Source organism: Saccopteryx bilineata, chromosome 4 (assembly GCF_036850765.1).
Source record: "Saccopteryx bilineata isolate mSacBil1 chromosome 4, mSacBil1_pri_phased_curated, whole genome shotgun sequence".
Taxonomy (NCBI): Eukaryota; Metazoa; Chordata; class Mammalia; order Chiroptera; family Emballonuridae; genus Saccopteryx; species Saccopteryx bilineata.
The window spans coordinates 266816826-266843895 of record NC_089493.1 but is presented as its reverse complement, the minus strand read 5'-3'; the positions used below and the strand labels follow the sequence as shown (position 1 = coordinate 266843895).

The 27070-nt window shown below is 52.8% G+C and overlaps 1 protein-coding gene across 5 annotated transcripts; it reads right to left on the bottom strand.

Annotated features, from left to right (window-relative positions):
- Window positions 1-401: 401 nt before the first annotated feature.
- LIMK1 (LIM domain kinase 1) lies at window positions 402-27070 on the bottom strand. 5 transcript variants are annotated; one of them, XM_066274564.1, is made up of 17 exons: window positions 26830-27070; window positions 24955-25051; window positions 19319-19418; window positions 17629-17767; window positions 17198-17307; window positions 15864-16070; window positions 11055-11160; window positions 10789-10955; window positions 9496-9679; window positions 8596-8682; window positions 8135-8266; window positions 6915-6974; window positions 6583-6648; window positions 3846-4002; window positions 2192-2247; window positions 1808-1965; window positions 402-1710 (listed from the first exon to the last, which is right to left on the bottom strand). In XM_066274564.1, the coding sequence occupies exons 2-17, from the start codon at window positions 24980-24982 to the stop codon at window positions 1548-1550; spliced, it is 1920 nt and encodes a 639-aa protein (XP_066130661.1). In that variant the 5' UTR covers window positions 24983-25051; window positions 26830-27070; the 3' UTR covers window positions 402-1547. The 5 variants fall into 5 exon arrangements, with proteins under 5 accessions (XP_066130661.1, XP_066130662.1, XP_066130660.1 ...); XM_066274565.1 differs by lacking the exon at window positions 26830-27070 and adding an exon at window positions 21080-21514; XM_066274563.1 differs by lacking the exon at window positions 19319-19418.

Genomic DNA, 27070 nt, shown 5'->3' with positions numbered 1-27070 from the left:
AATACCACCATGGGGTGACAGCTGCTTCCTGCTGCTCATCACCTCCAGGTTACCTCAGTACCCACTATTTCAACAGCTGTGTGAACAACTGCCTACATTAAATGCGCTACTGTGAAAACTAGTGTGGTTTGTTTTCCTGATTGAACCCTTTAAGTTTCAGGAAGAACACATGAAACGAAAGCAATACATTCCCTAGCATCTCCTCACTCTTCCCCCTCCCAAACCCAGCTTTGGGAGTCTTCACTTGTCCGGCTGGGCCACCACCTCTGCTCCTGCCCTTCGCGTCCTCTGCCCATCCCCACTTCCCCTCCATTCTTGTCTTCCCACCAGGCTTCTAGGCGCAAAGGTCCTCTCTCGTCCTCTTTCCTCAGGGCCCCTAGACACACACGGTGACGCCCATCTGGGGGGGAGTACAGAACTGAGTTTATTGTTCTGAGTCTGGGTTTTGTTCCTTAGACATCATGATTCCTGGATGGAGGTGAGTGTGTCCCACCTCCCTGAGTCGCAGTCCAGTGGGCCTGTTTCCATCGTTTTCCAGGTTCAAAGTGCACTGAGAAGGCTTCACAGTTTTAATACTTCCTAATGCTCAACTGAGGCAAAGTGACAAAATGGCCCCCCCACCCCCACCCGCCCAAAAAAATAAAGCCCCAAGCCCCCAGCAGCTGCTGCTGCAGCCGTATGAAAAAATAATACAAACTCTTCTTAAAAAATAGATTACACAGAAAGAACCCAGAGGACAGGGGCCATGGGGAGAGGCAGGGGCTGCTGTAGCCACTGGTAAGGAGCCTCAGAGAGAGGCCCAGGAGGGGGCTGAGATGAACTTCAGGGGCTAGGATGCTGGTGGACACCTGCCTTGCCGCTCCACCCAACCTCACTCTGCTGCTCTTCCCAGCAGGTCTGGCCCAGGGGCCCTCCCTTCACCCTGAGGCCTGGTACCTGCTTCTCACTAAAGTGGCTTCAATAAAGAAACAAAAAGACCCAAAGCAAGGAGGGCTGCTGCTCCTACAGGAGCAGACCTCTCTATGCTTTGGGGGTTTGGATAGTTATCAATACCTGTTACTACCTAGACACCCTGGGGCTCCCTTATGGCTCCTGGGAACATGGCCTCTCCCCTGACACACCGTCCTATGTACCTAGCCATGACAGGGCACAGTCTGAAGCTGTCCTCCAGCCAGGCCTCGGAGGAGCTGCAGACAGGTGGAGCGTGCGCAGGGCGGCCGGGGAGGCGTGGTGTGGATGGAGCACAACTCACAGGGACCCTCCAGCTCATGCAAGGAGAAGCAAGAGGGGGCAGCCCCACCGAGACAGAGGTAAGGTGGGTGAGGTGATGGTGTGTGTGTAGCCAGGCCAGCTCTGAGGCCAGGGGCAGAGACAGGGCAGGGGCCATGGCTCACAAGGTAGAGGAGGCAAGTCAGGGCCTGATGCTGGGGAGGGGTTTGGGTGCCCACTGCCCGCTGAAGGCTCCACACCTGGCTACCTCCTGCAGAGGACTCTCATGCAGGGTGGATTCTCCGGAGTAGGGACAGGGGCTGCTGGGTGGGCCAGGCTCAGTCAGGGACCTCGGGGTGGGCAGGCAGTCCACTTTCACCACGCCGGTAGGTCTCCCAGAAGCCCCTGTCCAGCTGTTCCAGCTGTGAGCCCAGTGGCAGGTGGCCGGCCAAGTGCATGCGGAGAGTCTCCAGCCATTGCTCCAGCTTCACAAAGGAGGGTCTGGGGTGACAGGTGGGGGAGAGAGATGGTGGATTCTGGCTTTGCTGGGGACCAGCCCACCCACAAGGTTGCTCAGGCCAAGCGCCACCCCACTCACCTCTTTTCAGGGTCCAGATCACAGCAGCGCACGGTAATGGGGAAGAAGCTCGGGGGACAGTTTGGAGGGCAGTATCGGTCCAGGAAGCCTCGCACATTGAGGCCAAAGTCCATGGTGCGGGGCAGGTAGTCGGGGTCAGCGTTCACTCGCCCGATGATCTGTCCAGCACAGGGTCAGCAGTTACCTGGGAGCCCTTGGGGTTGGGTGCCACCCAGGTGGGTTTGCAGGCAGGTCACACTGGGCCTGGATACAAATAGCTGTGGGCAGCCCAATTCCCAGGAGCGTCCCTAGTCCAAGACCTGTGCAGATCTCCAGCCTGCAGCCTGGGAGAGTGGAGAGGAGCCACCGGGCCGGAGGCCAACTGCTGCCCCTCCCTGGACCTACCTCACACAGGACGATTCCAAATGAAAACACATCCACCTTCTCATCGTAGCTTCGGCCTAGACAAAGAGACTGACTGTCAGTGGGTGGGGCGGGGCCAAGGAGACCAACGCGGCAGCGGGGCCGGGCCAGCCAGGCCAGCCAAGTGGGTGCCCTGGCCAGCAGGTCAGGACAGGAGGCAGAGGCTCGGCCCCGAACCCCACCAGTTCTCAGCAGACTTTTGAGGGATGAGGACGAGAGCCCTGGGCAAGGGGTTCCAGGCCCAGCTTGGTCACTAACAAGCTATATGACTCTGGACAAATCATGGACTTCATGGTGGCCCTAAAAGAAAACCATGTCAAACTCTGGGAACCTGTGAATGCTGCTCTATTGGAATAGGGTCTTTGCAGATTATGACTAGGGGTCTTGAGATGAGATGATCCTGGATTATCCAGGCAAGCCCTAAATGCCATCACAAATGTCCTTATAAGAAAGATAGAAGAGAAGGAAACAGTGGCATGGGAAGATGGAAGTAGAGATCGGAGCCAAAATCCTGGAACGCCAAGACAGCCACCAGAGCTAGCAGCAGCCAGGAATGGACTCTCCCCCACAGTCTCTGCAGGGAGCACAGCTCTCCTGGGTTTCAGATTTCTGGCTTTCAGAACCTTACAGAAGAGAATCAATTTCTTTTGTTGTAAGCCATCCAGTTTGTGGTTATCTCATGCAGCAGCCTCAGGAACTGATACAGACTCTAAGCATCAGTTTCCTCATCTGTAAAATGGGAAAAATATCATCTACCTCATGATATTCATTTATTGAATATTGCATAGTTTATAATCTTTTTTTTTCTTCATAGTTTATAATCTTATCCAATCCTCACACCACACCTTAAAAATAGGGACTGTTGACCTCATTTTACAGATGAAGTTACTTGGGGAACAATGTTAACTTCGGTCAGAGCGAGTGCTGAGATCACTGCTGGTCTGCCTGCCCTGACCCTGTGTTTGCATATGCCCTGCCTGTGGAGGGGCTTTCTAACCCACAGTCTAGGCACACAGAGGACCAGTGTGTGACAGGCCTGGTAAAGAAATAAAAGGAGTGGGACAGAGAGGGACAGTCCTGGGCTGAATAACGACCCCCAAGGATGTCCCCGTCCTGAGCCCTGGAACCTGTGAATACGCTGCCTTATAGGACTGCGCAGGTGTGACTGAGTTAAGGATCTTGAGACAGGGCGATTACTTTGGATTACCAGGTTGAGCCCCATGCAATCACAAAGGTCCTTGTGAAAAGACAAGTGACACAGGACACAGGTGTTAGGGAGAAGACGCCAGGCTGCAGCCGTGGTGGAAGAGGGGCCGTCACCCGCAGAGTGAGGCAGTCTCTAGAAGCTGGAAACAGGAAGGGAACATCCTCCCTTGCAGCCTTCAGAAGGAACCAGCCCTGCTGACACCAACTTCAGCCCAGTGAGACTGACAATGGACTCCTGACCTCCAGAACTACAATAATTTGTGCTTTTTAAGCCAAGTGTGTGGTAACTTGTTACACCAGCAATGGGAAACTAATACAGGACCCAAGAGGAAGGGAAGGGGCCGAGGAGGCCAGGAGTCGGATGGCTGTAGCTCTGCCTCAGACGGCTGGGTCCCAGGGGGATACGTCCCAGGTGGGGCCACCCACTCACCATTGATCATCTCCGGCGCCATCCAGTAGGGGTTGCCTACCACCGTGTAACGTTTTTTCCGGTCTGGCTTCTTGAGGCTTCGCAGGTCCTCGGGCTGAGTCTTCTCATCCACCATGAGCCGCGCCAACCCAAAGTCTGCCACTACCACGTTCTTGTTCTGGAGCGATGGGGAAGCAGGGCCGCACTGAGCATGCTCCTGACACCACCAGCTTCCTGCTTCTAGCCTGGACCCCACACAAAGCCAGACAGCCAGAGAACTGACACTTGGGGCCTGCCAGGGAGGCTGCGATCCCACTTCTCAGAGGGGCTCAGCTGCAGGATGGGGACTCCCTTCCTTCCCCAAACCCCTTTGCAAATAAAGCTGCCTAAAGCTTCAGAGAACACCAGTGTGGCCCCACTTCTCTATTTATTATTTATCTCAATTCTCCATCATGTCACCTTACAGATGAGCTGACAGGTCCAGAGGGATTAAGAGAATTGCCCAAGGCCACCCAGCTGGTCAGTGACAGGACTGGGATTCAAACTCAGGACTCTGGAGCCCCTGGCTCTATTATTTGAGATTTGTAGAGGCCTTTCCCGGGGTCTGGCCCAGATCCCTGGCAGAGTTGTGATGCTGGACTGCTGAACCCCACGAAGAAGAATCAAGGACAGAGCCTCCTGAGATGAGGGAGAGGCAGGAGCCCCAGGGCACAGGGCCTGTAAGGGGGCTGGGGAGGGCCTCCAAGTGCCCCGAGGTCCAGCCTCTTGGGCTTGGTGTCCAAGGCCCTGGAATTCTGGAACCTATTTGTCAGCTCCAGGATTAGCCACTGTTGGGTGGACACTGAGGAGTGGGCACAGAGAGGCTGAGGTGGCAGGGCCCCAGACAGGTGGCAGTTAGGGCCTGGTTCACTCTGAAGGGAAGGACCCTGTGCTGCCTTTGGGAGAGACACAAATGTGGACAGCCATCTGGGAAAAATTCTACAAAGATAGCCAGTGAGAGAGGGGATGAATTTGCATCCTGAACCTATCTCAGTGGGGCCTCAGGTGACACAGTTCCTCTAAGGGCTTCATCTCCTCAGGTGTAATACTAGGTAAAAGGTTAGTTGAGGGGTCTTGACCTGGGATCCTCAGACCCTTGGGCAGTGGTTTTTGAAACTCAAGGTCACCAGGATAGTTCAAGTGCTGGTTCCTGCCCTACCGCTTTCAGAAGGGCTGAGGCGGGGGGCTCAGGGCTGTAACCCTTTGGGGATCCAATGGTATAGGGCTCTGCAGACCTTGCTATGAGAAACAGCTCTAGGGAAACCAGCCAGGGTGACCACTGGATTCTCTGAGGCCCCAAATTGTAGACAAAGGTATTGGTTATACATAGATGAATTTTGGGGACAAGAGCGTTCAAAACTCTCACTGGATTCTCAAAGGATGGGCTGAGCTGTGGGATTGAGGCTGTGACAGATCACCCTGTCCTCACCCTGCCTAGCACACTGGAAGACTTGGCAGTGATGTCCATTGCCAGCAGGAGCAGTCGGAGCAGGCTCCCTGGGAGGGCTATGGAGTGGATCTAGCCTCACCCACCTCTCTGTGCTCACTGCCCACTGCATCCCGCAGGCCGAGGATCCCAGAGCTGCCTGGACATTGTCAGAGAGCTGAGACCACCCCACCACTAGACAGTGAGCAACTCCTGGCTTCCTGAATGTCATACCACTGGGCCTTTGCATGGCCCATTCCCACCATCAGAAACATTTCCTGTAACTGAATTTGCTGGACAAACACCTGTCTGTAGAACCTCCTCCTCTGGGTCTGGATCTCAACCTGCCTATAGTGTGAGGAATCATGTTCACCAGCAAATACTTGTCCACCTGAATCTCAATGTGAACATATATGGAAATAGGGTCTTTGCAGATACAATTAGTTAGGATGAGGTTACACCAGATTAGGGTGGGCCGTAAATCCAAAGACTGGTGTCTTTAGAAGAAGACACAGAGACACACAGAGGGAAGAAGGCCATGTGAAGATGGAGGCAGAGATTAGAGTGATGCAGCTACAAGCCACGGAGTGCCAGCACCACCAGAAGCTAGGAGAGAGGCAGGGACATCCTCCCTCAGAGCCTCTAGAAGAAACCAACCCTGCCAACACCTTGGTTTGGGAGTTTTGGCTTCCTGAGCCTGAGAAAACATTTTGTTACATAAAGCTACCCAGTTTGTGGTCCTTTATAATGGTCGCGTCAGGAAACTTCTCTGCTCGGGCATGGTCGGTCAGTCACTTCCTCCTCTGCTTCATGCGAACAGCCTGTGGTCACTCAGTCACCACCCCTTACAGCCTGACTCCCTGCCCTCACTGTCCTCCATTAAATATGTCCCCTCAAGAAGCCTGCCCTGACCACCCAGCCTACATGCCCAGAGCCTACTCTAGACCCGCCTCTGTGGGTGCTGCTCCGTGCAGGCCTGGCCACTCTGCCGTGGGCTGTCCTACGACTGCCACACTCTGGTCCTTTATGGTCTATACACCAATTTCTCCCTCACTGACTTGTCAGACCCTCCTAAACCCTACAATGTCAGTGGCTCAGAGAGCTGGAGCCACATTGCAAGTAAGTGGCACAGCAAGGTCTGTTTGCACAGCTCCTGGCCCTGAGCTGCTCCCCACATACCAAACGGGAGTAGGAGTGTGTACCCAGGCACCTCTACTCAGAGAGGGCCTCGAGGCGAGGAGTGTGGTGGGCAGGGTGCCTGGGGCCCCCTCCCTCCCTGGCCCAGGTGCTCACCTCACGGACCAGGCAGTTGTGGGAGTTGAGGTCCCGGTGAATGATGTTCATGGAGTGGAGGTAGGCCTGGGGATGGGGGGCACAGAGGTCAGGAGGCAGCTGCACTGGAGGACCCCAGACTTGGTCCCTAGAGGCTCTTATCACCCCTCATGCCTCAATCAGGCCAGAAGTGCCCCTCCAAGGGGTTCTTCCCACCCCCGCATTCAGTCCCCTCTGCCTACCCTCAAAGTTTCCTTGTGGCTTCCATTTCTAAATTCCTTGTGGAATTTTAAGATAAGTGGGATTGGATCACCCAGCCCACAGCCCGTAAGTCAGAACCAGAGCCTACTCACCATCCCCGAAGCAATATCCTTGGCAAAGCTCACCCTCTGACTCCACGGATACTGGCTGTCCTGCGGGCAGAGAGACAATGGCCAGGAGGGGCTAACGAAGCCACAGTGATGGGACAAGAGGGTGAGAGAAAGGCAGGAGGAGCAAGTGTCCTAGAGAGGCTAATGACCCCCACTCTCTTCTGCACCCACACCTGCTCCTTTTAAGGGGTGTGGGTGAATAATTCAAAACAATTTTCTAACAGAACTGATTTCAAACAGTTAAGGGGAGGGGGAAAGACTCCTCTATAGTTCCTGATCCTTCACCTCTGAGGAAAAAAGCTCTTTTTATCTTCTATAAAATCCTATTCTTTCAAGTTTTTAAAACATCTGAATCCACTTTCATGGACCACCAGAGACCGATGGGCCTGGTGCAGTCACTGTGGAGCGCAGCCGCCTCACGCAGGAGAGCAGGCCTCTGGCCCCAGGCCTTCGGGAAACACCTCTCCCTTCCTCCCCTAGGAGACCTCCAGCAGGAGGGTGGGGCATCAGAGCGTATTAGATTCAGAGTGCAGTTAGGAAGTCTCAGTTGGTGTAGCCCAGACTTTCTAGACCGTACTTGACCACAGAGTCCCTCAGAAGAAGTTGTATCTCTTAGGAGCCCAAAGGAATGACACTTTGGCAAGACCAGGTGATTCAGCCCAGGGGTGAGGAATCAGCGGGGGGCATGGAGGGAAGACAAGAACTAGAGGGCTTAGGGTGATGCTGGACTGGCCCCAGCACTGGCCCCGGGCCACGCCAGCAGCACAAGAGTGCTAGAAGCACCCCTCCAAGCCCTTCGTTTCTAAAGATGGCTTTGTAATTTTTTCCAAGCCCTTAAAGAGAGTTCCGAATTTTATGGAACGCTGCAAACAGTACAAATGATTTGGTTTTACCAGAAGTAAAATAAAGGCCCACTGTGAACAAGTCACAGGAAGGGGCCTCTCCTCAGGTGTTTGACCTGTGACAGCTGTGACTGGTTCTGGCTTGTGGCCCTGCAAGACAGCTAACAGCCCGTGTGTCCCCTCAGCAAAGCTGCCACTTTCTCTGGGCCCAGCTCTTCCCCGGCTTTAGATGGGGATCAGTGCAACACTATTGGGTTCTGAATCAGGGTTTGGAGAGCCTTTGAGACCGGAGGCCGGCCCCAGTGAAGAAGGGTCAGGCGCAGAGGGGAGGCGCCTTGCATGGGACAGCCCAGCACTCACCATACTCTTGATGATGCCCCGGAGTGTGCCCCCCTTGATGTACTCGGTGATGAAGTTGAGCCTCTTGTCCTTGTAGAGCACTCCAATGAACTTGAGCACATTGGGATGCTCCAGGCATCGCATGACCTTCACCTGGGGGGGGGGGGCAACAGGTTGGGCCTGGGGCGGTGCTTCCCTGTCCCACTGGAGGCCACAGACAGTGCCAAAGACGGAGGAGCCTCCTCAGCCCGTGGCACTCCTGCCATACCTGTTGGCCACTGTGCTCTTTGTTTGAGCTGTTCCCACCCCCAGGGGTGGCCGTGCCCTTCTTACCCTCCTGGTAGATAGTCTCTTCTTTCAATGACTTGAATGTCACATCCTTTTGGGGCCCTCTGCCAACCCCTCTTATGAGGGAAAGGGGTGGGGAGCACAGCATGTACCAGGAGTTTGGTGAAGAGAATGTGGCAGTTCTACTCACTGACCTCCTTGAGAAATGTCCTCTGCGTCTCCTCGTCGAACCGGATCAGCTCCTTCATCACCATCACCTCACCTGTCTCCCGGTGTGTCACCTGCGTGGGGACACCGAGGCATGGAGATAGACAGACAGAGGCTCCATCCCTACCCCAGGACCTCAATTAATCGGCTTCCAGATCTTCAGAGATTTCATGTGATATCCTGGCCCTCAAGGGACGTAGGACTTAATATATTTACAGATAAGGAAACCGAGGCTCAGGGAGTTTTCCTATCAGGGCCCAAGGTCACCCAGTGGACAGGAAAGGGGGGTGGCTGGGGCTTGTGTCCAGGACCATTTGACCCAGAGGCCAGCTCTCTTTCCTCTGCTCTGCTGGGCTGTTTCTCAGAGGCAGAATGGTTTCTTTACCAGGAATTCCTCCCCTAGCAAGGGAACCAGAGACAGGGCTGGGGGCCAAGGCCTATCTGGACAAGGGCATGTGGGTGGCCTGGCCAGCACCTTTCGTATAATCCTGAATCTTCTAGCCTAGTCATAGCAAGTGCCATGAGAGCCAGGGAAAGGTTGTCTCTGCTGAGGAGAGTGTGAAGAAAGCAAACCCAGCCCCAAGCCCCACGTGGGCTGACAGCAAGCTCAGTGTCAGGCCTCCAGGATCTGGCCAGGCTGCCCTCCCATTCCTCACCTTCCAACAACCTCCTCCGTATAAAGCTCTGGGTCTATCTGTAGTAGGTCTTCTCCCCCTCACTAGCTAAAGAAGGCCCAGGTGGAGGTGAGTACTGGCTAAGGAGTCTGGAAGCCCCTTCCACGTGGATTCCTAGAGGCACTGGGGGGAGGAGGGCAGGACTGACAGGTCACACCCAAGCTGCTCCCCTGCTCCCACTCTAGGCTGGCCCCTGCCCGGCATGCCCTGTACCTTGATGGCCTGGCCGAAGCAGCCCTTGCCCAACACCTCCCCGTGGATGAGGTCCGATGGCCGGAAGATGCGATGTGGCCGGCAGACTACACGGAGTGATTCGGAGCGCCCCAGGTCCTTGCGCTGAGAGGCAGGGGAGCCCAGTGAGCCGGCACCCGGAGACCTGTCAATGCTGCAGCTCCTCCTGGGGGACACACACACACACACACACGCCCAGTGCCACTGGGGGCAGGTGGACACCTGACTGAGGCCCCCTTGGGGAGGCCAGGCCTCCACTTGCCCCCTTCCTCTTGTCTGTCATGCTCCCTCTGTGAGCCTACGCAGTCGTCTGTTCGTGGAGGGCAGCACAGGGCAGCCCTCCTGGGCGGTCGCAGTGCTCTCCCCCCATCCTGATGCCAGCATCTGGTGTCCTGTCCCGCTGGGCTTTCCTGTTTGTGGCCCACTATTGTTCAGTTGCCACTGGTGGGAATGTTTGTCCTTGGGCTTCTCTAATTGGTGGCCCTGGGTCAGACAGTCTCCTAGAACGTGGGTCCTGGAGTGCAGAAGCAGACGACCTGCCCAGGAAGCCCGTAACTCTGCCATACAGGGTGGCATGAGTTCCAGACAGGCACAAATGGGTAGGAAATACATAACCTCAATATCACTATTTCTTAGTGTAAAAGTTGTCCCCCCGGAAGGTGACCTCCCCTCCCCAAGACTTTACCAGGAGTCCTGAGCAGGCCCACAGTAAGTGGAGTGAGGACCAGGCTGCTTCTGGGTTTCTCCCTCACGTCCCCCAACCCCCCGAAAGAGGGTATGGGGCACCCCCCACCTGGACCACGCAACAGCTCTCTAGCTGTCTCTGGCCTTGAGTACTCTTCCACACAGGAAACCAGAGTGGTCTCTGTGAAACACACCACTCTGCTGCAACACCCTTCAGTGAGGCCCCGGGATGGGTGGACAAGGGCCAAAGACCCCTGCCGCATCTAAAGCCCTGCAATTAGTTTCTGCCTTGAAATTCACCCTCTCAAACCACACCCAATGCTCCAATCATCTTGAGTTACTCATCTGCTACTCCTTGAAGCCAAGAACGCTCTGTAATGCCCAGCTGGGGGAGTTGCTTCCACTCTTTTCCTACTTCTCATGACCCCGCCTTCCTCTTTCAGTCCCGAGGACCTTTTGCTGACCTACTTTTTTGTAAGGCTGACTCCCCCAGAGACTGAGCAACTGAAGGGCGGGAATCCGGTCCCATCCCAAGGCCCAGCATCAATGAAAGTACCTAGCTAGACACACCAAGGTGCAGGGCCGACTTACAGGAAAGGTTTCTGCCGGACAGAGCTGCCTGCCTCTCCAATGGGAGTGTGAGCCGGGGAGGCCAGGGGGCTGAGCTCAGGCCCCGCCACATGGCCCACTGTGTCGTGGGGGTCGTGCTCAAGAGTCAGCTGGAGCAGGCGGCTGGTTTCCTGGATCAGCAGGTCAATCTGGGGAGAGGAGGTGTGTGGACAGGTGAGTCCCAGGTGGTGGTGGGCGGGTATGAAGGCACCACTTCCAATCCTGTTTACCAGACTCAGGACCCATACCTCATCCAGGGGCACGTTCCGAATGGGCGTGCCATTGATTTCCAGTATCCGGTCTCCAACATGGATGGAGTTTTTCACATCTGGGCTCATGCAGCCTGGGTCCACTCTGTAGGCATAGAGCAGTGGTTAGAGCCCTGCCTGCCCACCTGTCCCCTAGCCCTGAGGAGAAACCAAGGCCAAAGGGATCGGACTGGGGTGAGGGGCCAGATGATTCTATCCTGTGTAATTAGTAGGTGGCAATGGTCTAGAACCCTGAAGTCTTGGTGGGAAGAATTCTGTAATTAATTACTGATGTCTGTTTTGTGAAACTGGAGAAAGGCAGCACACCCCTAGGTATTTGCTACCCCATACCAGATGCTCAGGGGCTAGAGCCGTTCAACTGAGCGTTGTCTCTGCCATGGAGGACAGACTGACCCTGCAAACTTCCTGGTGTGCTTGGAGCAGAATGTCTGAATCCACTGGCTTCCTACCTGACTCCCAAACTTGCCCTGCAAGATGGAGTGAAGGATGGCTCCCCGCCCTCTGGAATCAGCGGGAAGGAGCCTACAGCCTGCCCTGAGCCACAGCTGCACAGCGGAGACGGGATAACGCCCTTGATTAGCTAGCCAGAAGCTAACTCACGGAATGGCCAATTTGCCAGATTTAATAGCGTCTTTTAACTCTTTGGTGTTAATTATCTGGTTTTCCTTTTGTCTTCATATAAGCTTTTAAAAGAATGTTCACTTTGCCTCTACCCTGAGATGGGGAACGGCCGAGGTCAGGACAGAGAGGACATTAGGAAAAATAGATTCATAAAAGATTTCATTATCGAAACATATTCTCACATGGGGCATCTCTCCCTTACACCAGAAAGCCAGGTACTAAATGCAGAAGGAAGAACAGAGTTGGAAAAACCATCATTTTGTAGCCATCGTGGTGATAATTGATAGAGATAAGAACCATCTATGGATGCCAGCACCATTTGGTGAAAGGTTCATGGGGAACAGGATATTTACAGAGTCAAATCTCATAAATGTCTTATTGATTACATTACAAAAGGAAAAAGTCCTTTACAGCAGAGAGGATTATTTGTGCTTTTAGTCAACGAATCAAAGCTGACATCCCCAATCAAGGGCACTTTACTGACATGTGCATAAGGCATGGAGCACAGCATCGCTCATGCACTATCCGGCTGAAATGCATGACCGAAATCTAATAAAGAGGAAATGTCAGTCAAACCCAGATGGAAGGACACTCCACTTAACAGCTGACCTGCTCTCTTCGTCAGTGTCATGAAAGACCGTGAAAGGCTGAGGAACTGCCACAAATGAGAAGAGACTGAAGAGACATGAGGATTCAGTGAAATGTATAGTCATGGGCTAGATCCTGGCTCGGGGGAACTGTTACAAAGGACAGTCTGGGACGGCTGGCAACATCTGAACATGGACTGTCTATTGCATAAAGTACTGTATCAATCTTAAATTTCCTAAATGTCATGATTACATTTAAGATATTCAAAGTTAGCTTTGATTCCTTGACTAATTATCAGTTGATAATTATGTAAGAGAATGCCCTTTTTTAGGAGAATGAACTTCTTTTGGGGATAGGATGGGTCAATGATATCTGCAGCTTACTCTCAAATGGTTTGGTGAACAGTAACAATATGTATACATATAAATATAAATCAATATATGTGTATATGTGTCTACCTCTACATTTATGTGTATACACACACATACACCCAAATGTGGCCAAAAAATTAAAATTGGTGAACTTATGTAAAGGATGTATAGATATTTAATGTATTTATTACTTTAGCAACTTTTTTGTAAATTTGTAAATGTCAAGATAAAAAGTTGAAAAAAATGAATATATAAGGTCTACTGGAACGTTCTGTCCGTTTCTATCACAACAAGTTTCGACACGTAAGCACATGTTTATTTGGCGCATGTGTGCCTCTCTATTTTTATCACTTAATGTATACATACTGACGTAGCAAATTAACTAAAAGTTGATTCATGTTAGTCTTATGTGTGAAGCGATAGTGTACCCATGGCGACTGGTAAAGTTCATTTAAGCCACTGTAATTTTTACGAATTTCAACAAGGAAGAAATGCTACAGAAGCATGTAGAAATTTATTGAAAGTGTTTAAGGAATAATACCGACTATCACTTGTTTTTGTTCTTACAAAATTTTTTGAAGGGCAAAAAATTCAAAAATGAAGAAGATATCAAACAAGCACTGGTTCAATTTTCACATCAAAAGATAAAACATTTTTCAAAAATGGGATATACAAATTGCACTCACACTAGCAAGAAATCATTAATAATAATGGCAATTATATTATTTAATAAAGTTTATTGACGATAAGAAAAATTTGTATTTTTATTCCAAAAACGGACAGAACTTTCCGGTAGACCTTATATTTTCATTGATATAAGCTTCTCGTAGATACAGTCCCAAAAATATATTCCTTAGACTCCCCATCTCCCTTCCTTTCTGTTAAGGCAGCAGTGGGCTGGGTCACAGATAAATCAAGCTTTCCTTAAAATGCTGCTATAAACAAAATGAAAAGTGGTAACTAAGACTTGCTTAATACCAGTAAATCCGGTCGGCAGCCTTTGGGCTTTTTGCAGAAATTGGAAAGCAGATGTTCGCTGGAAAGAATGCTCAGCCAGTAAGGGAGATGGGGGGAGGTGCCACCGGCTCTCCATATCTAAAATTCTGCCTGGTTGTCAGGGACCAGCTGGTCTGGGAGTTTCCCCATCTCTCTCACCAGTCTGTCTGCTTACTTGTGTATGTAAGGCAGCTGCTGGCTTGGCTGATGCTCAAGGTGGGGGTGGAGATGGAGAGTCAAGCCTGATAGCATTCTCCTTCCTCAGTACCATCTTCACTTCCTACCAGCTCCAAGGCGTGCTGCCTGGTACCCAGCAGGGATGTGAGAAAGTTTACTGAATCCTGTGGAAGCTGGCATTTGGTTCCCACGTCCAGACATGGGGACGTGGGAGACATTTAAAATTACCTCTGAAGGAGTCAGTGAAGGCCTCAGAGAAATCTTAGAAGGCTCCAAAGTGTTCAACTTCCTCACTGTTCAAAGACCCTGAAGCCCAAAGAGGACCAGGAGCTGCTTAACATCATAGTGGGTTGGTAACTGGATTGGCTCCCTAATCATTCCTTCCGGTATCTCAGACCTTTCCGTAGCCTTTGGAATTCTCTTAGGGATAATCTGCTAGTATGATACTACATCTTGGTTTTGTCCGCCTTCACATGTCTATTTCACTCTCATTCCTGAAGGATATTTTCAAATATAGAATTTTAGGTTCATAGCTTTTTCTTGCTCAGTGCATTAAATATATCATTTCACCAATTTCTGGCTTACACGGTCTCTGTGGAGAAATCAGCGTCAGTCCATTGTCCTTTTTTGAAGGTAATTTGTCTTTTTTATATGGCTACTTTGAAGGTCTTTTTGCCTCTGGTGTACCAGTTTCACTAAAGGGGGTGATTCATGGGTGGATTTCTTTTTATTTTGCTGTTTGGGATTTACTGGGCTTGAATCTGTGGATTTGTATCTTTTATCAGTTCTGGGAAGTTCTCAGCCATTACATCTTCAAATAGTGCCTCTCTCCCATTGGTTCTCTCTTCTTTTGGGATTCTAAATAGATGACTTGATCAGATCAATGTCCTCCATATGTCTTACTGTCTCTTTCGCAGTTTTCATCCTTTTGTATCTCTGCTTCTTTCTTCTGCTATTTTAAACCCTAGTCTACTGTTAAATGCCTGCATTAATATTTTCATTTTAATAATTATATACATTATTTCTATGGGTTATATTTGGTTCCTTTACAAATTTATTTTTCAAGCATCTTTTTTTATTAAAACGTATTGAGTATGATTATATTGTTTCTGATAATTCCAGTTCAGAAGGTTTTATAGGTCTGGTTCTGCTTCCTGTTGTTTCTGCTGACTCTTGCTCACAATGCCTTGCCTATATATATATATATACACACACACACACACACACACACACACACACACACACACACGTTTAGTGACTTTTGACTGAATGGCTCATCATCCTGGAGACATTTATCTAAGTAAATTCAATGAAGCCAGAAAGTAGGTTTCCTCAGAAAGGATCTGCATCTGTCAGGGATTGGGAGCACTACCAGTTGGGAAGCACTCTAAACTTTTACAATTTTACCTTAAGGTTTTTGAACCACCCAGACATATGAATTTGGTTTGCAATCCCAAGTGTGAATTCTTAGCTTTCCTTTCTTCTTCCATTCAGGTTCAAATCAGTTTATTTTACAGTCCTCAAAGTTGGTGGGGGGGCTGATGGAAGGTGTATTTTATTTCTTATTCATCCTTGCCTTCAGGGCCCTTTGGGGGTAATAGCTTAATGGGGGAAGGAGTAGTTCTTTTAGATTAGCCTCCTTAGCAGGTAGAGGCTTTGAGAGACCCAGCCATGAAAGGACTCGAAAACTGAAGCTTAAGTTCACCCAATTTAGATTTGCCCTCAAAGCTTGGCTACTTTTAGTATTCTGCTGACATCCCTCAGTTCCCTTCTTCACTTAATCCTAACCTGGCTACTTCTCTTTCTTATTGGATCATACATAGATTAAAGAAAATATTTAAAAACATCTTATCTAGCATTTATAATGATTTTTAGAGGACCCAGCCATCTGATACACTAGGCTGTCAGAGCTGGGCTCTATCTGGGCCTAAATGCTACCCTTTTTCAGAGCCCTAAGTCCCAAAGATGGCTACCCATCTAAATCATCCATGACCATAGCCATAACAGCTGTAGCCGCAGAAGGCCAGCCACTCACCCTTGGACGCGGACGGTGTGGGAATGCTCCGTGCCACAACCTGGCGGGCCGTGAGGGGGGTCGATGGAGACTGAGAGGCCACGTTTGCCATGAGCTGAGGCTGGGATGGACACTAGGGTGACTGTGTGGGGCAGGTGGGAGCCGGGGGAGTCGGGCAGGATCTGCTCGATGACGGGGGTCACCACGGTCTGGTAGTAGCAGTGCCCGCTGCAGGGGCCACAGGCAGTGGGAACCCAAAGAGTGGGAAGAAAAGAGCATCAGCAGTCACCAGCATCACCACTCCCCACCGCCAAGCCCCAGGCTCCCACGGGAGGATGGTCTCAGCTGCCCGGTGGGACTGGGAGCAGAAACAGCACACACCCTTGCCCCTCTGGTGCTAAGTCATTCTCGGTTTGTCTCCTCTCGTTATGTTATAACCTGACCAGAAAAAGGCCTGGGGTTAAATTCAGTTCAGGAGTAAGTCATTAAAAGTCCATCTGGGATTAAGCCATGTTGCCCTTGAATCCAGTTTTATCAGTGTTATAGAATAAAAAATTTCTCTAGTCTTTGCCCCTGGTTTCTGGGGAAGAGGCTCTTAGTCCTTGAAATAAGAGTGTCTGTTTTTCCTGAGCACCTCAGACCACACCTGAGTTTATGTTAACAAGGTGATTCAGAATGGGCGGACTCGTCACCAGAAAGACCAATCCTGTGATTAGAAAAGGTTGGGGCTTTGACCCAGTCCAACCTCTGAGGAGGGGATGGGGTCTGGAAATTGAGTTCAGTCATGTGCCTAATGATTCATTCAATTCTGCCTACATAATGAAATCTCATTAAAAATTCTGGTGGTGCAAGGAGGTGGGGTGTCATGCATAGAACCTCTGCTCTCAGGATCCTCTCAGACCCTGTGCTTTTGCATCTTTTCATCTGGCTGGTCCTAATTTGTACCCTATATAAAAAACTGAATCCTAATTATAGTACTTTCCTGAGTTCTGTGTGTCTTTAGCGGATTATCAAACCTCAGGGGGCGGTGGGAATCCCTGATCTATAACTAGCTGGTCTGAAGTGGGATTGGCCTGGGGACCCCTGAACTTGTCTGAAGTGAGGGTGGTCTTTTGGGGACTGGGCCCGAAACTTGTGGGGTCAGTGGTTGGTGCCAGAATTGCACTGCAGTAATACACCAATGAGAAGGCTGATGTCTGATGCTTCCAGTGCAGCTCTTATGTCATATTTTCCAGTCACTTCTACAAAGCACTTTTATTAATGACTGCCCCACGTGGGCAGGGAAAGGGCCCCGGGGTGGGAGACCTGTGATACAGGTGGGCATGGCAGACTCGGAGAGGGGTCAGGGCACTGACCAGTACAGCTTGGAGTGTTCCACCAGGGTGTAGGTGTCCCCATCACCAATGAAGGTCCCGCACGTGAGGCAGATAAAGCACTCGGGGTGGTACTTCAGCTCCCCGGCCACCTGGAGGGGGGACGGAAGGACAACCCGACTCAGCAGACCCTCAGGCCCCGTATCTCCTCCCCTTGGCCTTCTCTCAGAACGGCAGCCTCAAACAAGCTTTGACGACCTCGCTGGTCAGCTGCTGAGCTCCTGAACAGCTGACTCTAAAGATTGGGGGCTGAGGACACAGGTGGACAAGTGGGCTAAGAAGGCATGAGGGAATTAGAGAGCCAGTGAAAGGAGGCATGGGAGACATGATGGGAGAGAGATCTGGAGCAGGAAAACCTGTGAGGACATAGACACACACACCAGGTGAAGCGTGAGTGGGGCGGGGGTGCTCACCATGACCAGCCCCTTGGTGATGTGTTCCGAGCACCCGTGGCAAGACTCGCCATAGCGGGCCCAATAGTCTTTCTTGCAGAAGAGCTGCCCATCCTTCTCATAGTACTGGTGTGAGAGGGAGGCACTGCAGTCACAACACCTGGATAGAAGAGGAGCCAGAGCTTAGCACGGCCCACTCCCGTCCCTGCCCCGTGGCTGGGTCTTGCCAGTCTAGAGGTGCCTTTGTGAGAATTGGAAAAGGTGTGTCCTCTGGACAGAGGCAGCCTGCACTGGAGCACTGGGCTTAGCAAGCAGAGGCAGGGATGGATTCAGCCTTCTTGGCCAGAAGCCTCTGTGCAGTGCACAGATGTACAACCACCCACAGCAGTTCTGCACAAGAGCGACTTGCTCTTGGTCACCATCAGTCAGGTGGAAGGGGTAATGGAACCAGAGAGCCCAGGATTGAGGGGGAGGGCCTGAACAAACCACGGGCCCTACTCCTCTAGTCTAGTCAGTTTCCCCTCCTGTTCCCTTCCCCTACCCCAGCAATGTGGAGGAAGCCTGAGCTAACTCATGTTTATAAGAGTGACTTGTTAGAACCATGAAGACCTACTAAATGCTAGCACCTTCCCATTGTCTTTGTTACATTTACTTAATCCTTACAGGCCACCATGAGGCAGATATGGGCATCCTCATTTTAGAGATGAGGCAGATGAGCTTCAGAGAGTCTAAACTGCCCAACCTACTCCCTGTTCCACTGAGGTATGAGGCAGGAGTTCAGTTTAACAGAGACCTGCTAGGATCAATCAAGACAGGGCATCTGGGCCCTGGCTAGATAGCTCAGTAGCTTAGGGCGTTGTCCTGATATGGCAAGGTTGCAGGTTCGATCCCTGGTCAGGGCACATACAGGCATCAACCAAGGAATGCATAAATAAGTAGAGTAACAAATCAAGGTTTCCATCTCCCTTTCTCTCTCTGAAAAATTAAAAAAAAAAAAAAAAAAGATGGGATCTGCTGGTTTCCTAACTCCAGCCAGCCCTACAAGTGCTGCCAGCCACAACAAGGGGGCTTAAGGGGCAGCACAGTATAGCCCCTCCCTCCACCTCAACCAGAGCCTTAGTCCCCACACCTTCCTTCAGAAGAGCAGTCATGCTGTATGGAGAATGCCCAAATGTACAGGATTGATCATCAGTACCACCGTCAGGTCACGATTCCCCTCTCCCATCAGCAGGGGCTCCCAGGGAGGCCTCCTGAGAGGGGCTCCTGAAGAGCAGATGGGGAAGAAGGATGTTCCAGCTTCCTGGTGTTATCTATCCCACAGACCTGGAGCTAGACCAGCATGCCTGGCTTTTCCACCCAAGTGTCTGTCCCAGTGGGGCAGGCACCAATAGCCCAGCTAATTCTGGATGAATAAATACAGAAATGCGAGGATCCCAGTGAGCCCTCAGGGGCATGTTTGCAAAAGCCTGACCCAGGGTCCTAGGGGCCAGAGCGCATACCACGCATAGACTCCATCCAGCTCTGCTGCTGCTTGGGCCTTTTGGGTGATGAGCCACGGCCACACAGGATCAGAAGGACCCAGCTGAGTTTATGGCTCAGGGAAACAATCCAGGGGAGAGGGAGGTAGGAAAGACTGGGACATGAATCAGACAGCCCCAGCCCCCAGGGAACCCTTCACTCTCCTAGTCTGCTTTCACTGACTACTCCTTACCTAGCGAATGGGGGTGAGGAGGCAGAGGACAGCAGCCAAGAGTGCTGGTGGGACACTGTCCCTTTAAGAGGATCCAGCCAGTTCCCCATTGTCTGGGAGCCTGAAGGGGAGGAGGGGACAGGTTGAGGGGGGCACATAGCAGGGGCAGGGGCGGCACAGAATACCTGGGTTCAGAAGCAGGGTGGTGGTGGTGGTGGTACACCCAGAATGGGGGTCTGATGCCGTTTCCTTATGAGAGAGGGAAGTGGGGAGGGGAGGTCTCCGGAGACTGCCCTGGGATGTGAGAGGAGGCAGCGGAAGCAGCAGCTGGACCAGAGCTGTGATGTCATCCTCCTCCCCCAACCCTTCCTGCCGAGGGCCCCGAAGGGGTGGGCATCTCACTACGTGGGGTTTGCAGGAGAAGCAGGCTCTGCAAAGAGGCGGTGCAGGCCCTTGGGGAGGCCCCCCACGCACTGCACTCATCAGTGATTCACATCACCCTTCCACAGACCAGACACATCGTGTCACAGCAGCACAGGAGTCTCCCCCTCACTCCAGGGCTGCCAGGATACAGGAAGTGGGGCCCCCACTGTGTCTGGGTGGGCGGTTAGGCTCTGGAGCAGCTGCCTTCGCCTGGGGGAGAGAATGCTCTTCTCCCGCCTGCAAACTCCTTCACAGACATTCATAGCTGAAGCAGCCCTGGAAGACCTGATGCTGACTCACCCCAGGGATCTGAATGCAGTCGGAACCTGGTCACCACTTCCGTGAGGCCTGCGCTGAGGCCTGGCTAGGTGCGCCCTCCCCCACCTCTGCAGCCTTCACAGCAAACCTTTGATGACCCATCAGTCTTTGCCATTAACCTGCAGGGACTCTCAGGTCCCAAGCCAGGCATCTACACACACTGGACCCCAACGAGAACATAGGTGGTTCCTGCCAGAGAGGCCTGCTCTGTGCACTCCATCTGAAGTAGTTCCCAGCCCCAGCATCCTCAGAACTGCTCCAGGACACCCCAACTGGGCGCTATCTCAGAGAGGGGACAGGGACCACCAACCCAGATAGGGGATCTGGCTCCAGCTCACTCAGCAGCTGGGTGGCTGGCACTTGTGGCCTCAGTGGACCTTTGCTTGTGGAATGCACCCAAGTCCTCTGACCCTGTCTGTCCCTTAGTCCTCAGGTCCACATCCAGCGAGCAGCCAGAGGAGGCACCTGGGGCAGGTGGGCCTGGCTCTTAGGGGTGCCCTACACTTGCCCCCATCCCAGGTTGTCAAAGAGAGTTGTGCCAGGTACTAAGGATATATAGAGAGGTAGGATATATAGGGCTATATGTATAGAGATGGTCCAGGGCTGAACACAGAGGAACTCCTAGGGGACAGTTGTCTATCTGACCCATCCACGGTACCCTCTCTGACAACAGAAGACAAACCCAGGCTCAGGTACTGGGGAGGGCATAAGAGGGCTGGGCTGGGAGGCAGTGGCAACCTTTGCAATGACAGGTCCGTTACTCCCAGGGGTGCTCTCTCTCTAGGGCCACATCCCTGGACACCAGAGGTGAAGGAAGGGCAGCTGGAGGACCAGCCTCATGCAGAGACTACCGGAGAGGCCAGAAGCTTCAGTAGCGGCCTACTTCCCCTTGACAGGCCACTAGTGCCCGGGAGTTTCAGTTCTCCCGCCCCACAGCCTGGACCCAGGTCCGTCTGTCCCACAGTTGCCTCCAGCTCCAGCCCGTGTGCCAAGAGCCCTACCTGAGGCCTGGGACAGGTGGGGAAGGGGCTTTCCACTTACTTGGCCCCCCTAAAGAAGTGCCGTCTTCTCAGGGTTGAGGGCAGCATCCTTTGCAGCTCCCCACAGCAGGGGCTCTGGAGGCCTCTGGGGAGTGCATAGGGCCGGGTGCGCCCGCCTGCTTCCCCATCCTACTCCAGGCACTCAGGATTGGAGGCTGCAGAAGGTGGGGCCTGCGTGGCCACCCGCATGGGAGGAGAACAGCACGGCACGTGGGTGCAGGAGGACTTGGTCTGAGCCCGCAACAGGAAGCAGTTGACAGGCCTTCTGCCGAGGGTCTAGTGCAGGCAGGGAGGCTGTGGCTGTCACTCTGCCCACAGCCTTACACACGGAGAAAGGCATCCTCTCTGTTCCTCGGCCTCTACTTTGACAAAGGCACTGGGGCCCAGGGATCTCTTGGGACAGGGATAAACTCAAAAGTAGCTGCTTCTTCCAGCACTGCCAAGAAAACATAGGTCGACTTTCATGGACGGTCTGACCTCCTTACCTGAAAGGTCTCCCAAAGACAGGGAGGCTGCATTCTGGCCCAGGCTCAGACCCACAGTGCCAGCTGCGTGCTCACCCCTCCTCGCCTCAGGCCAGCCCACCCAGCCCCCAGGAAGATGTTACCAGAGCTACAGCAGCCCCAGGGCTCATGCACTGCAGGCTGCTGGGAAGGGACCTCCCAAAGGCATCAGGTGGGCCAAAGGGAAGCCTGGACCACTCTGGGCCTGGCTATAAACGTCCAGGAGGTGGGGCCCACAGGGGTGGGGTGCCTGGAACAGAGAAAGGAGGGGCTTGGAGTGACAAAGACTCCCAATGTTAATGCCAGAAGCATCCTGTGTGCCCAGAGCAACTCTCCCACCACAAGGCTTCAGAGCCCAGGAGCTGGTGGCAGCCCTACTTCATGGCACTGTGATGCTCCCAGGGAGAAACCAAGCAGAATCTGGAGCCTTGTGCATCCCACTGAGGGCCAGACGGGCTGCCTATTAGTCATGGGGACCAGGCAAACAGTGCCCCCTGTCTGAACTGCCTTTCTAACAATCATGGGATGTGGACACTGTTGACCTCCCCAGTTTTAGGGGCTGTTGGAAGAACCACACCACGGGGTCAGAACACTAGCATAAGCCGCAATGTGGAACCTGTGGCCCTTACTGCCTGTGAGCCCTCCTCACTGTGGCAGCCTTCCCTGTCATCAGGAAGATAGCCTGAACATGCCTCCTTCCTACTGCCCCCACCAGGGGCCTCACCATCCGGTTATGCCGGGCAGGGACCCTTCGAAGCTCGGTTTGATGCGTCCTAACCCACTACTTGACTCCTGTGACTTCCATGGTTGTACTCCTGGCCCTCTCCCATGGCTCCCAAGGCTCCACTGCCCTCCCCACCTGAGGCACAGCTCTTTTCCTGATTTCCCTTGGCCCCATCGCAAATCCCCTCCACCAGCTAAATGCCAGCCCTCAGTGGGCTGTTCTCTCTGGCCTTCTCACCTCTGACTGGCCTCAGACCACCTAGGCCAGCTCTGGGCAGCGCATTGCCTCCCTGGATAGCCCACCACACCTCCAATTCAACAGGGACAGGGCACATCTCATCACTCACCCAGCCCTTGACTCCACCAGAGCCAACAGACCACTTTAAATCCAGCACCTGCCATTCACCAGCCCCCAGCCCCATCCCAAGGCATCTCACCTCTTCAACTCTGCAGTTTTTTGGAATGAGACAGACATAGGTTCAAGTCCCAGCTCTAGCTGTTACGACTTTCAGTAAGATACCTGATTTCTTTGGGTCTCCATTTCTCACATACAAGCTGGGCAAGTAACGATACTTCATTTGGTTATGTCGAAGGTTTAATGAAATAACATTAAAAGGGTGATCAATAAGTAGTGACTCATATGACCAAGACTTGCCAAACACTGTCCCTTCTATACCTGCAATTCTTTCCACTCTTAGTCACTGCCTTAGGTCAGGCCTTGACTATAGATCCCTGAACTACTATGACAGTCCCTTCCCTGCCAAGTTATCATCTGCCACTGGGATGGCACTATTTTTTTTTTTTTTAGAGAGAAGTAGGGGGAGAGAGACAGAGAGACAGGTACATCAAGCTGGTTCCTGTATGTGCCCTGACTGGGGATCGAACCGGCAACCTCTGGGCTTCTGGACCACATACCAACCAATTGAGCTATCTAGTCAGAGCTTAATTTTTTAAAATTTATTTATTGATTTTTAAAAAAGAGACAAAGAGAGGAAGGAGGGGAGGGGTAGGGAAGCATTCATTTGCTATTCCACTTAGTTGTGCATCCACTGGTTGCTTCCTGTGCGCGCCCCGACCGGGGATTAAACTTGCAACTTGTAGTTTTAGGACAACACTCTGACTGATCTAACTGGCCAGGTATGGCACTTTTCAATCGCACTTCAACCCATGTCCCACTCTTGCTTTCTGCTTTCTGAATTCCTCTGCTGGCTCCCTAGTACCCTCAAAAGGTCCTTATCTTGGTGTTTGGGGTCCTTCACAAATCAATCCCAAGTTTGCCTCCTCACTACACCCCTCAACTCAATCTGTTCCAACCAAATGAGCTGTTCCTGTTTCCTCAGTTGCCCACGCTGTCCCACTCCTTGTCTTGGTGCACATGGCTTTCTCGCCTGCTGAGGATCTCCTGCCTCCCTGAAGACCTCCTTCTGAACACCTGCTTGGGAACGCCAGGTCATGGTGCCGGCCTGTCTTCTGGCCTCACTCGTCAGTGGTATATGTACTGTGTGTTCATTTCACTCACTAGCTGTGTGACTTTGGTCAAAAGAATTAACCTCTCTGTGTCTCAATTAATGGATAAAAGTCCTTACACCAGTGTCTGGCTCTTACTAAATTGTAGAAAACATTAGACATTATTCTTAAAAAAGAAAAAACCTTGTCAGAGGGTCCCATTGACTCAAGTAAACTCCATCAGCTGGTGGTCGATGCCCTGACCCCCAACTTCACCCTCCCTCCTTTGCAATGCATTTCCGCCTGAACTCTGCTGTTCACTGACTGAGCCAGGTCCTGTCACCATTCAAACCTTTGCACCTGTAGGGTCCTCTGTCTAGAATTCCTTCCTGCCTTGAATTCCTTCCCATGCAGGGAAGGAATCCTTTGAAACCCCAACTCTGGATCTAGAGCCGACTCTAAGGCTATCCATGACCCTGCTTCTAACTATGGTCCCATTGGGTTGCTGGGCCACCTTTGGGTCCCATGTACTCAGCTATAGCCTTGACCCCTCTTGCAGCACTTAGGAGTTGGTGTCTAGGCTATGCATCTTCACACCCAACCCAGGGCATGGGGAAGGAGCCTTTCCTCAAGGCCGGGTTTGTCCCTTCCTCCCTGGAGCATGAGCACTCAGAAGGTAAGGATGCACTGCTCCCCCCTCCTCCCCCTGCCTGGGTGCCTGCAGGCCTTGGTAATACTGGTAGAAAGGCAGATTTCTCCCCTCCTCTCCTTAGAGGTCTAGAACAGTGGTTTTTAACCCCTTTACATTTGGGACTGGGAAAATAGGAGAATTATTTTGGGGACTGTAAAGGCAGAAATCACCCTGAGCATAAATAATTCGACTAAGATCGTTGTGTCTATAATCTTCATACAACACCAGGATGGTTAATTCTTTTGCAGACCAGCACGAAATTTCTGATGGATCAATCTGTGGACCAGACGGTCAATTGAAAAATACTGGTCTAGAATGACAAAACAGAGAAGCCTTTAGAGATCTTCTAGCCCAAATGTCTATTTTACAGATGGAGAAACTGAGCCCAAGGACTTGCTAGAAGTCAAGAGACAGCACCAGGGGGAACAGGCAGCTCTCCCAGATAGCTTACCTAGCCTCTTGTCTCCGGCAAGCCTTCCTTAGGGCACCCTACCCCTGGCCAGTGCACCTTACCTGAAGCAGTCTGCGTGCCAGTCAGCATTCAGGGCCTGGAGGTACTGGCCGTCATAGATCCTCTGGCCACAGCTCGCACACACGGGCAACTCACTTCCTACAGGAGGAAAGGGAGCCAGGAACCATTCTTAACGGAGTCACTGTTTGGTACAGGCCCAACCTGCCCTGCCAACCCCACATACACCTGCAGGAATCCTTGGGTGCATGCGCGCACACACACACAGAGCACCTGGACTGGGCAGTCACTGTGCTGAGCAGAAGGAAAAAGGAGGTAGGTCTGAGAGTCTTGCTGAGACCTTGGCTAAATTGAGATCCAAGTCTCTCTGGATCTCAATTTCCCTATCTAAACTGGCTGTAAACTGAAGAGGAGGATCAGATGTCTACTCTCTCCAGCAATAGCATTCTCCAACTCAAGGTAAATGGAGAGAGAAAGCAGCAGGATTTGGAAATAAGGCAGCAGGGGACATTCTTGTCATAGCTCCTTTCCTCCCCTACCTGCCCAGGAAAAGGTACTAAGAGGACCCTTCAAGTCCAGGGTGGGAATGGACAGGACTGGATTGAAGCCCCTGGGAGGGGAAGGGCAGGAAGCCCAGAGGTGTCAGCCCCAAATGAGCCTTGGTTATGTCCTGACATGACCAGGGACTGGGACTACAGAGCTGGGTACTCCCAGATACCGACTCCAGGGAGGCCGAGCACCTCTACAAGCTGGCCACTAGGCATGCTTAGTCATCCTTGGGGCCTGGCACGGTTGGAACTGGGTGAGTCCTAAAAGATCCCCCAGGTCTGCCCTTCCTCATTATATAGATGGGGAGACTGAGGCCTGGAGAGGTTGAGGATTGCTGGGTCACACAGCAGGCTCCCAGGTCATGGCCTGCTCTCCATGCGGACCCAGGGACCTACGGTAGGGGCAATAGTGAGATGAGCCCTTGCTCCATAGGCCTTCAGGGACCTGGTGGGAGGAATGGCAGTAGCCTGGTGGAGGGCAAGGCTGGAGGGTCTGGCTAATCAGGACTGGGTGGGCCTATGTGATGGCACAGCTGAGGAAACCCAAGGAAGGAGACTTGATCCTTCTCTGGCTGGAGGCATTTTGAAGGGGTCTGCTCTTCACACCCTAACTGCTATGGAGTCCCAAGTCTTGAGTCCCAGGAAGAGGGAAGAGGATGTTGGGATGAGAGTCATCCACCCAACCGATACTGATGGCAGGCACCGGGTCTGGTACAGGGACAGTGGGGGTGAGGGCACCCAGCATATTGCCAATGGCTCCCTGGAGGCTCATCTAGGCTCTGCCCATTTAGCCCCCAACAATTAGTACCGGGGGACAACTACGTGGCCCCCAACTGTATACAGATAGGGCAACTGAGGCTGGCAGGTAGTGTCTGGCTCAAGGTCACGAAGCCATGCAGTCGCAAGCGGCGACTGGGACCCAGGGCTGCGGCTTCCCTAGCGCCTCTTTCTTCCCAGGAAGGGTTAGAGAGTGGATAAGAGGTGGCCCAAGGAAAGCCCGGGGTGGCCAGAGCACGCGGATGAAGGCCAGAGCTGGAGGTGGAGGGCACTGCCTGGGACTCCTAACGGGTGGTCGTCGGTCGGGGCATAGGGGAAAGCAGGGAAAAAAAGGAGGAGGTGTTCTCCGCCCGCAGGAGGACAGCCCACTCGGGGCTGAAGAGGTGAAACCCGGAGGGAGCGTGTCAGGGAGGGGCCTGCGGGCTTCGGAAGGTCGAGCTCATCCCCAAGGAGGGAGGGGCGCGGCCTCGCGGCCAACCCGGCCTCCGCAGCGGCCGGGATAAGGCCCCTCCGGTGCCCCACGCTCCCCCAAGAAGGCGCCCCCGCCCGCCTGGTCCCCAGGTTGGCGTCCCGCCCGGCCCGCGCCCAGCGCACCTTCCTCTCCCATACGTTCTTCCCTCCAGGTGCAACAAAGTAGTGTCAACCTCATGCACTCGACGGGAGGCGGTGCCCGGCGGGCTGGGGGCGGCCCGGGCCCCGCAAGCTCTCCCGCAGCCGCCGCCGGTGTGGGAGGCGGAGGCGGAGAGAGCGGGCCCGGCCGCGGTGGGTTCCGGGCTCGCGGCGCCGCAGCCGCCTCTCGGACTCCCGCTCCGGCACCGGCTCCGCGCCGCGGCGG

Excerpts from the sequence above, each read along its gene's own strand:
- LIMK1 (XM_066274563.1), bottom strand. The coding sequence starts at position 26,884 with ATGAGGTTGACACTACTTTGTTGCACCTGGAGGGAAGAACGTATGGGA. Across the intron at positions 25,052-26,829 it reads AGAACGTATGGGAGAGGAAG|GAAGTGAGTTGCCCGTGTGT; the intron begins GTGCGCTGGGCG and ends TTCCTCCTGTAG. Across the intron at positions 9,680-10,788 it reads GTCCGGCAGAAACCTTTCCT|GAGGAGCTGCAGCATTGACA; the intron begins GTAAGTCGGCCC and ends TGTGTCCCCCAG.